The sequence below is a fragment of the Perca fluviatilis genome, chromosome 4 (genome assembly GCF_010015445.1).
Source record: "Perca fluviatilis chromosome 4, GENO_Pfluv_1.0, whole genome shotgun sequence".
NCBI lineage: Eukaryota > Metazoa > Chordata > Actinopteri > Perciformes > Percidae > Perca > Perca fluviatilis.
In genome coordinates, this window is record NC_053115.1 from 14,293,375 (window position 1) to 14,304,896 (window position 11,522).

The 11,522-nt window shown below is 41.6% G+C and overlaps 1 protein-coding gene across 1 annotated transcript; it reads right to left on the reverse strand.

The window, feature by feature from the left end:
• Positions 1 to 2,887: 2,887 nt before the first annotated feature.
• LOC120557941 (probable nuclear hormone receptor HR38) lies at positions 2,888 to 9,662 on the reverse strand. The gene is made up of 7 exons (XM_039798666.1): positions 9,032 to 9,662; positions 6,538 to 7,373; positions 5,891 to 6,020; positions 5,502 to 5,665; positions 5,131 to 5,333; positions 4,839 to 5,017; positions 2,888 to 4,734 (listed from the first exon to the last, which is right to left on the reverse strand). The coding sequence occupies exons 2-7, from the start codon at positions 7,369 to 7,371 to the stop codon at positions 4,472 to 4,474; spliced, it is 1,773 nt and encodes a 590-aa protein (XP_039654600.1). The 5' UTR covers positions 7,372 to 7,373; positions 9,032 to 9,662; the 3' UTR covers positions 2,888 to 4,471.
• Between the last annotated feature and the right edge of the window lie 1,860 nt (positions 9,663 to 11,522).

Genomic DNA, 11,522 nt, shown 5'->3' on the forward strand with positions numbered 1-11,522 from the left:
GAGGATGAAGTTAATGATCCCCTGACTTTTCCTCTAGCGCCACCAGAAGTTCAAAGTTTTCACCTTTTCTGTGAAATATTTCTACTGAATGTATTGGCACCTCCTAGTGCCCCCATGTTTGGAAACAACGCAGCAAAAGAACCCTCTTGGATGCACCTATGGTAAAAAAAAACATGATCAAGTGTCATCCACGTTGGCTCAACGTGCAAGAAAATGGGATAAAGTGTCTTCCAGTGGAGAAAACACGGTGCAGTGCAATATAGGCTGCCCTACATGCATGGGCAGCGACAGGGCTTGATTGAACTACAGCCCCACTAAGAAAACCGTGTGAAAAGAATAAGCCAACTCGTTCCATGTATTGAGGCTTACTTTGAACATTATGCTCTCCCAACATCGCCTACACATACCACAGCAGTACAGTACTTGAGTAAAAGTACTTAGTTACATCCTGGTTAGAAAGCTAAAAGAAAATTCTGCCCAAAAAATACATCTGTCCTAAATAAAATACAGCAAATATTTCACAAATTACACGTTATCAAACCATTCCTGTACAGTGGGAGGTGGTGCAGAAGCAAATGGGGTTCAGCATGTTCTTGCAACAAATCACCATGACAAGTGAGCCATGCAGAATGTTGCATGTCAGGGCACAGGTCAAAAGTTAAGGGTCCAATGGCAGCTTCAGATAGTACCTTTCCACTTTTGGAAAAAGATGGTGTGAAGAAACGCTGTGAATTTAAACATGACAAATAGACAGGGGGATGTATTTTGAGTTTGTGAAGAGGCAACGTGTCTGACTTGTCATGGATACGTGACCATAAAGTATGAAAAGTCAAAAGGGATTAACACAGTAGATAGTTCTGATTTAAAAAAAGCTGCCGTATTCATCTGAATCCTTCTTATGAAACTGTACTCGTCTGCTGTTCCCATTACATCTGACTTGGGCAGCATGCTTGCCATTTTGTAACATAATGAACACCTCAATGCAAGCTAGCTTTCATATTGCCTACTCCTTTTTTCTCCTCTTGTCCCTTTTTTTCCGCTCTGTCTGCCAACACCAAAATCCAGATGACCGGAACGTGGTGTACAGTAGGATCGGGTGTTGAGAGGCTGAATGCTGTGCTGCTGCAGTCTGCTCTGGCTGAGAGTGGCACGGTGTCGTCTTCCCTTTGGTCAGGGATGTTGCCAACATTAACACCATGTGTGACAAAACAACAGACTTAGTGAAAATGAGATGAAGGACTACTTTTGGTCACTTTTCATCACAACATTAATATGTAACAAGCTGCAGCATAGTGAGTGCTGTGTTAAATAACGCCTCAGCTTTGTTTCCCGCACTGCACCATCTGACTGAAAAACATTTTCTAAACTCTTCTTAAAGAATATGTCTGGTGATTTCTTTTTCTTTTTTTCTGTCAACAAATCATATAAAAACCAAAAACATCAATGAATTGATATAACTCACATGTTTTGCCCATGGATGTAGCCTGTGCACGGTGTCAGCATGTTAGCATGATGACAATGCTAATGCTAACATGCTGATGTTTCCGATGTTCACCATCTTAATTCAGCGTGTTAGCATGCAAACATTTGTTAATTAGCATTAAACACATGCTGATGGGAACGTCTTTAGTTCTTCGGGTATTTAGCAAAGTATTGGACAAATAAAATTTTTGAACTGGTGATGGCGCTAGATGAAAAGTCAGGGGATTACCAAAGTTATTTCAATTCATCCTGAAGGGGGCGAGCATGAATGCTGTATCAAATTGCATGGCAATACACCCATTAGATGTTAAGACATTTCAGTCAGAGTGTCAACCTCCTAGTGGCGCTAAAAGAAAAGGCAGGGGGTCGCCAAAGTCGTGAGGATTAATCTTATGGGAGGAATGAATGTTTGTACAAAATCAATGAGCCACATTGTTACACTGAGTGACATGTTCATTCATTACGATGAATCTGGGCACTGCAGTCCCACAAACACAGTTCTGCTGCTGCAAATACTTACTAGCACAAATCCACAGCTGAAAATAATTTACTTGTTGAAGTAACATTTGCTAAAAGCTACAGTGCCCCGCTGTTTGAGGAAATTATTTAGCTTTAAAAAAAAAATGAAAGTATATATTAGTGACCTGTTTTTAAAAAAGATGTACATCTTCTTCAGCAAGAACCAGTGGGCTTGGGGCTGAGAGCCAGAGACAGAGTAGGGAAGTTGGAAAGTATTGAGAGACGGACACATAACACATTGTTGATTTTGTTTTTTTGGTCAATTTGTTGATAGTCTACTGTATATCCTTGACGTTCCACTTCCGGGGTTGCTCCGTTGCCGCCGGAAAATCAGCCGGATTTCACTCATTTAGGTCGGATATCCGTTGCCTTGGGCTTCCTTTGTGTTGGCATTTTAAACTCCGGTCAATTTATGAGGACTATGGTTAACGTTTTCTCAGATAACTATGGGGTAAATCCAGACAGCTAGCTAGACTATCTGTCCAATCTGACTTTTCTGTTGCATGACTAAAACAACTTTTAAACATACACGTTCCACCAAAACAAGTTCCTTCCGAGCCTATTTTGCAGCGGCACCACAGCTTTTCTCCGGTGCTTAGCACCGCCCAAGATGATTGTGACTGGTTTAAAGAAATGCCAATAAACCAGAGCACGTTTTCCTCCTATCGCCGAATGCTATGTGGAGTAGCCAGACTCTCATCCAGCGCGCTTTGGAGGCGGGTCTGGCAAAGCAAAACTAATTTGTTGACAATAAAATCTAGAATATCGCCTGCCTTATCCTTTAACCATTTTATATATACAACCTGTGAGTTTTATACCATAATTAATTAAAACAAACATATAGAGAAATTGGCACTTATAGTAAATACTCATCTTCCCCAATAGAAACCAGAAGAAAATAAAGATATATTCGGACAGCATAGAAACTACAATATGGCAAAGGCAACAAGGCATACAGGAAATATATCACTCCATTCCCTAACATTTAAATAAAGGCAGCAAGTGGTGTCTCTTAACACTTCTGCACTATTTTACGAAAGCCCTGGCAGTATTTTCAAAGTCCACACACGTCGCAAACAAAACACATACAGTAGGAGAAAGAAGTGTTCTTCATATTGTTAGAATACTGTTTGAAGTGCTCATAGCTGCTCATCTTTTCATCACATTTCACTGTGATTCCTTAAGATATTTATTTAGCTCATTTTGAGATGAAAATACAAAATAAATCCAACCGCACAACTCAAAGAAATAATGTGGAAGACTTTACGAACACATGTAGGGTAACAGATTTGCAACCAAAGACAAGTAACCAGTTGATGCCAAACATGAAATGTCTGCTTGTGCATGTGTATTTTCAAGCAGTGTTGGGTAAAAACAAATCAGGGTATACTATATTGTTGTAATTGTGGATACAAGCAGACTTTGAAATGTGCTTTGACTCTATTCAATCTTAAACTGGATGGCTCATCACCTGATGTCCTCCCTGTTTAGCCGTGTGTCAAGTTCGTATGTTTTTGTCAAAGGGTATTGACAGTCGCATGCCTCAGGCACTTCATCTCAAATACAAAAATAATTTTGATGGTGTAAAAGATTATTTAACATCTGTAATAAATACGGCTATGTGATATTTGGAATTAAAACTCACTTAGTGTTACTTATTATGATTCGAGGAGTGAGGCTTTATAAAAGGCACTTTGTATTTCCATTCAGCAAGTCCATTTTTGTTCTTAAAAGTACAACGTATGTTGTTACAGGAACATGCAGTTCAACAGGAACCCTGCTAGCATCAGCCTTTACAAGGTGTTGCAAAATGGCAGGAAGGAGTTATAGCAGAACATTTTGATTAGCATAAGGCAATAAGGTTTGTAAGTGGCAGTATCAAAATAAGAGTAAACTTTGGTCCAAGACCTTCCACAGGAGCATGATTGGGACTAAAACTATCTTTTGTGATACAAAGAAAATAGTAAAATTTCCTTTTTGAAAAGTAGGGCTATCTCAGCTTGGATTAAAAAGCAAATCATGCTTTTTTAAGAGATTAGTGTGTTTCTTTTGTTTATAAGAAAAGCTGAGTATGTAACCAGGGATTGTGTTTAGCCAAATATCCATGTCTTAATAGCTGCATAGCAGGACAACATTCACACATCCAGCACAGCAATAAAGTCATTTTACAAATGCACACAAACATATATATAAACTGTGTCCTGAACTGTTAATAGTATTTCCGCTCTGTCTGTGACAGTTTCATTAAACTGAAATACATCTTTATGCGGTACTCACACAGGTAACATATTCAGTTTTTAAACTTAATGTTAGAAAAATAATGGTCTCTTGAACAATGCCAGACATTTGTCAGCACACAAGTCAGTGTGATAGAAGGAGGTTCACCAGTAGAGTTCAATGATAAAACCTCACATTAGGTGCTTTGTGTCTATCATTTTTTACAAATAACACATTTATGTTCGTGTTTTTTTCAGAACGGCAGAGTATCCATAAAGATTTTCTCCACTATTGGTGGAGGGGGAACCAGGTCCTCCAGTTTCAGGTAGAAGATGCGCTGTAGGCCCTGTGTGCACAGAGTCCTCAGTTCAGGGAGTTTGCCCAGAAGACGAGAAAGATAGCTGGACTGGGTGCGACTTGGTTCCGATCCGTTTCCGCTCATGTGTTCCCTTAAACAAGTGATGAGATGAGTCTGAAAGTCCTCGACCCGTTTGGGCTCTTTGAGGCCATGGCGATCTAGATGCAGAAGATGGTCTCATGAGAAATACAGTCCTGAATATAAACATAAAATTCAAATGCAGTGAGATTCACTGTAATGAAAGGCAAACAGAAGCTCTCACCGGTGATGATAACTAACGCTGCAAGGCAGGCAAACAAGGAGACATCTAAGTTCATGCGGTGAAGGCTCTGGGAGAAATCCATGATGGAGTCAATCCAGTCACCAAAACTGCGAATGCACTGCAGTCGGTGGAGGACCAAACCGTTACAGAAGATCAGCTTGTTCTTCTCAGGATTTGACCTGCACAGTTTCAAACCAACAGTAGAGTCAGCATATTGAAAAGGTGCACATTAGTCTAGTAAAATATTAGTTAACGTGGCTTTTTTTTTTTTTTTACTGTAAAAGAAGCTGACCTGTATGCGAGTCGCAGAATGAAGAGTTCAACAAAGCCTGATTCAAGGAGCAGCTCCTGGTCCTCTGTGCAGAATTCTGTGAATCCTGGGATGGTTTCAGCCCAGCTCCTTATTACATCCAAAGCACCAGTCAGCAAATCATAAAACTGCTGAATATCACCGGCATCCTCCTTTTCTTTCAGGTTGTCCACTGTCTCCTCGTACTGAGGAGGAAGAGAAGGGAAGGGTTAATGCTACTGAAAAGAACTGCAGATACCATCACTGAGCTGTTCACTATCTACGCTTTTATTCTACATCCTGTGTTGAGGTAATTGTAAGCGATCTGATTGGTACAAAAGAGCTCTGAACACGCTGCAATTCTTGAGATTTACCTTGGAGTAGTCGAGCTTTCCAATGGTTGGGTTTGAGTCTAAATGAGCCCTGACAAGAGAGGCTATGGTGCTGACACTGTGGGTTGTGGATGAAGACTCGGCCACAGTCTTGGGTTTGGAGGGAAGACGACCCCGGCGACCTTTAAGGCTGTCTGTGCGAACAACTAAGAGAGGGACAAAAAAAGAGGAACACTTGAAGCACATGTTTGTGACTCTTACATGGTCGTCGCTGCACCCCGCAATTTGAAAAACAACCGCTGTATCGGTTTCATTTTCTCTTTTTCTGCAGATGGCACTACAAGGCTCTGGTTTCATATGTCTGTCATTACAAACAACGGTTTCTGGTTGTCATACATGAGTCACTGAAAGTGAGTCTGACATTGCATTACCTTCTTTGACCATTCCCACTGCAAGACATTTCTGGAAACGGCAGAACTGGCAGCGGTTTCTCCTCCTCTTGTCCACAGGACAGTCTTTATTGGCAAGGCACACATACTTTGCATTTTTCTGTACAGTTCGCTGTCAAACAGAGAGAAAATTACATTAATACGGATTTATAATACTGCACACATAACAATGTAAATGACAAACGCCAAAAGAAAGCTGCATACTATCTTATGTAACTCAGTAATATAGTCCAACCAATACTGGATTTTTGAGGCTGATATCGATATCAATATTTGAGAGTTAAAAAAAATCCAATAATTGCTTTTTTACACAAACGCATGATAACATAAGGAAAGACTTTTAATAATGATGCCTTAAATATGTCTTGTGACCAAGATATTTACTTCCTTGCTACATTGTACAGTTGAAAAAATAAACTTGTCAATGCTCTCTGGTGGACAAAGTTTGTATGGTGTCACTTTTTCTAAACTACCTCAATCTTTGGCACTTCTGTAATGCATCTTATTGTTGCTTATCGCTCGACATATACGCTGATATATGCAAAAAGCTATAATCAGCCGATATGTCATCCCAGCCAAATTATCAGACTCAGTAGAATAAACCTGCAAAATACTGTCCAGCTATTTACCTTGAAGAAACCTTTACAACCCTCACAGGTGCGGACTCCATAGTGCTGACAGGATGCATTGTCACCACAAACTGCACAGCGGCCCTCACTGGATCCTGGGTTCTGGGTTTTTGGAGACGTCATGGCCCCCTCCGCTATCCTGGGGCTTTCCAGGGGTATGTGCTCCAGGGAAATGGGGGGACAATGAAGTGGAGAGACATGCTGCTGAGGAGGCATGAAGAAAGGGTCGTCGTGGCCCGGCTGAGCATCCTGATGCTGTCCCAGGGGAGAGTGCTGCTCTGGTGCGGTGCTAAAGGTGAAAAAGGAGAGCTGCTGGGCCATAGAGGCCTTATCAGCCACAGAGGAGGGGGGGGCTGAGGGGTAGGGGCTGAAAGGGGAATCCCAGACAGGGGCAGACTGGGCCTGAAAGCCAGATGATGGAGGAGAAGCAGCGGTATAAATTGGGCTGCCGTAGTAGTCAGATCCACATGACGTTTCATCAAGGCAGCTCAGTGCAAAGGCACCTGGGTAACAGCCATACACCTGAAGATCATCCAGTTTGAAGGCTTGGCTCTGCATCTGAGAGCAGGAGCTTTCAGCTACCGTGGCGTGGCTAAATGAAACTGTAGAGGCGGGAGGAGCACTGGTGGATATCTTGCAGGAATAAGCATCAAACTCTCCCACATAGCCATTTCCCACTAAGGTGTTGATGCTGGGCAATGAAGATGTAGACAGCTGGTCCTTTTGGCCACTGATGTCCATCACCAGTTTGGCACTGAGGTCAGGATTCAAGAACTCAGAGCTGAAGTAGGTCTCATGCGGCAGGGATGCATACAGGGTTTGTACACAGGGCATCGCTAGGACAGAGCACAGCAAAAAATACTACTGATGAAAACTCCAATGTTTGTCCATAAAATTTTGTTTACATGTATGTGTCATTAAATCGAAGAAAGTTTTTTTTGTAATTCAAAAAAAGTTTCTATGTATGAAAAAGTGTTGAAGGCGATTGTCACACATTCAAATTCCAAATTTGTACTTAAAAGTGTGACTTTTTATGCTTACTTTTTTCCAAAGAAGTTAAATCAGTGGGGATAACGAGGGCTGATAAGGAGGTGTCTGTCTGAACATGTTGTTATACATGCAATGGAGTTCAGGCATCCCAGTAAATTAGATCATGCATAAATCATCTAGGTCAGCATTTTTTAGTCCCCACTCTGCAACCATCCAAACAGTAGCCTACATTTACACCTTGAACGCACACGGTTTCATTTCCCCTGCATGCCATTTTTATAGCTTCAGGGACAATCCGTCCTCTTTATAAAATGCACAGGGTGGTCCAGTTGGGCATTCAGATATAATGTTACTGGCTGTTATTGCTTTGAAAACCTCTTTCAGCGGCAGGGCAACCCTCTTTCACAGGGACTGTACTAGGGAGTGTTGCAGATTGTATTTCAGGGTGGGCTGAATGCCAGCATGCCAGCTTAAATGGGAAAGGTAGGCAGGGAGGGGGGGGGGTGAATGGGTGTGTACCAACAAGTGCGTACTTCCTCACTCTGTAAAGTTTTCAATATAAAAGTGAAGCACACCTGGTCACTCTTCAAAAATTGTTCAAACTTAAACCTGATTGTTAAATTATATTCGTAAACTTAAGCTTGACTTATAGGGAGACCATGCTGCTCAAGTGTCCAACATGTATTTGATGCCCTATAAATATACCCTACTTGTTACTTCTTCTCATATAGCAACAGTAATAGACCCATACATAAAACGTACATGTAAAATCATGTTAATTCATCAAGATACTGACATACACTCTGACCTATTAATTTGAGAATGTTGATGAGACAGCTGATAAAACTCTTAGGAAACTACTGAACAGTACAGTAGCAGCAGTAGTAGTATTACTAGCAGGAGTCACTAATGACAAAATATACTCTATTTTAACAACATTTTATCATGTAACAAGAATTGCTCTTTCCATAATAATAATATTACACTCAGATGCTCAGCTTTATTAGGTGCACCTAGATAAAACTAATGCTCAGTTTTGGTTGAAATTGTTGTTTCATCTTCATGGTCACTTTGGAGGCTGTGGTTTGTTCTGCTGTATGGTGTTGTTTGTAATATGTTTCCACCCAAAAGGAAGTCTAGTTGAATCAACACATCACTAAAATGCTTTTAACAAAACTTAACTTTATAACTATGAATGAAAGGTTTGTTGCAGTGATGTTGTATTAGACTGCATTAGTTTTAGCTAGGTGTAGCCTACCTAACAAACTTGCAACTGAGTGTTAGCTGTGATTGCTACCCAAAGAGGGAGGCTGAGGCACATATGGCATCTTTAAACATTATTTGAGTATAAGGGTAGTCCAGTCAGCATTGTTCTATAAGCTTATATTATTATGGTAGTATAGTTATAATTAAGCATACAGGTAGGCATTTGATATCAGCATGAATGTGGCCCCTTGAATAAATAGCTTCAATACATGCAAACAAACAGTTCACTTTCACTTACCTGGTTCATGTAAATATCCGGATTTTAAAGCTTTTCATTTATTCCAAACGAGTGAAACTGAATGTCACCTTTGTCAGCTGCTGTCAGCGCACACACTCATTCAAACACACTCTCACACACACACATACTGGGTCAGACCAACGCAGGAGGCTCCATACGCTCTTGTTTTATTTTGGCTGCGTCGACAAAGGCGGGTCAATGCCCAAACATGGTGAACAGGGCGGTGGAACTTTCCGGGTCGTGAGCCAATCAGGGTCGTGTTCGACACAGACGTTCTTCCGTATGACGCACACACGGGATTCCATTGACGCAAGAGCCGGGGGAGTGTGCGTTCTAAAAATAAACCGACAGCGTCGTTCACGTGGGGCTATTACTGGATGAAAAATGCTAAAAATAGGCGTAGTTTGGAGGTGCAGACGTTTTATGAGTGGAAATGTAGATGTTATACACGTTTACAACAAGGAGGTGTGTGTGAATCCGACAGACCAGGAAGCACCTGTAGGGTTTTTTCATAATAAAGGAAATTCCCTACCCTCTCCCATCTATCAACTAAACTCTTGGAGGAAAAGGTACAACGAGCACACAATATATTCAGCAAAACACTTAACTGATGATTTTATACTTTTTAAAATGTATGGAGACCCAAGCAGTTTCTATTTAAAAGGACATTCTGAAATAAAAACTGCTGGAATCCTAGGCTACAAGTTACCTGCGTTAAAATCTGTTACGTCATATGACCTAGGGATATATGTTTTTTTTCTTCGTTTAGTTCATATGATTATTCATTCCATAATGTTTTATTTGTTTGCTATTTAACACTTTGGATCTCCATAGTAAGCTTGTTTACATTTGAGAAAACAGTCCTCAAGGTCCATTAGCTGTTCTTAAATCATCAGCAAATGGAGTTGTCCAGTTGGCATGGGATTGTGGACAAATGTCCAAGGACTTCTCGTCCATGTAGGCCTAAAAGCTGTATTTAGTAACTCCTGTGGAGCTTTCCCTCATACCACATGATCAAAAAATATGGACTCATTAATCAAATCAAATGAATGTAAATGTTAACATCTACATCATCTATCTATAAATTGCATGAACGTCTGTCTGTCTGTGTGTATGTGTGTGTGTGTGTGTGTGTTATGCGCATATCTCTCGAACCTTTAGTCCGATGGATTTCAAACTTGACAGGTGTCTTGCTACGGGCACGAGTAAGTGCGGTGCCAAGTTTGACGTTGTTTTGATTATAAATGCAGAATCCCACACATGCAAAGCACAACCAGCTACAGACAAGTGGCAGACAGCGTAATGCCACTTATAGGCAGGCTACCAGACACTGTTTTTGAGTCACATTGTTGTGACTCAAAAAACGCCACACGCAGACGCCACATGCAGAATGCTTTACAACAGGGGGGGAGGGGGGTGTTACTCCCTTTTGGCGTTTTTTCCATTACATGGTACCTGCTCAACTCGCCTCGACTCAACTCGACGCACTGTGCGTCCGTTTTCCATTGCAGATTTTAGTACCGCCTCAGCGTGGCTGTCCGTCATATTGACTGCCGTGGGCGTGGCTTGGTAGCGGTGCATTGGCATTTCCCCCGTCCCGACTCATTTCCTGGTTCTTCGTCTCCGTAAACAACATGAAATCAACAAGATATTTAACTTTTACTGCTCCAGATTTCCCACCGTGGTCAGAAAGAACAGAGGAGACACTTTGTTTCTCTCACTATATGACTCTAGAGTCACTACTCGATCCCTCGCTCACTGATCCCTCGCTCACCCACTCCCCACACGCACATGCACACACCAGCGCACAAGTATAAACATCAGGCCACTTGTATATAGCATATGCTACGGAGAAAGCTGGAGGCAGCAAAAAAACACCGCTGGCTAAACTATTTAAAAACGCTGGGTTGGTCAGGACACCCCCGTCAATTCAGTGATCAGTGACGATTCTTTCCCACCAATCTGTAGCCTGCAGGTTTTCACGCACACCTCGCCCGCCTGCACCCTTGCGCAAACTCCTCGACTGAGGTGGTACTAAAAAAAAGTATCTGTTAGCAGTTACCAGGTACTTTTTTTCGTAATGGAAAACCAAAAAAGGCGAGTAGAGTCGAGGCGAGTCGAGCAGGTACCATGTAATGGAAAAGCGCCATTAGACTCTTTTCCTGCTTACAATGTTAGCTACATGATTGCGGGATACACCAAACTTACTTCTCTTCACTTTCCTGGAGCACGGGCGGATAGCTGAAAGGAACATCACGACTGTTGTGTGGAATAAGGTTGGCGAAAAAAAGGCGCTACGCTTTTCCGTGTCTATTTTTTCGCTAAGAGGAAACTCAACAAAAAGCCATTTGCCAACACTAAATATCAAACAAAAGCCACACACTATATAGCATTAAGTTGCTGTGAGCTGTAGCCTACATTCACCACTTCTAACCAGAGGCAGAATATATAAAGTAGGCTAATCTCAGAGATTATTCCTTCACGGCGCTGT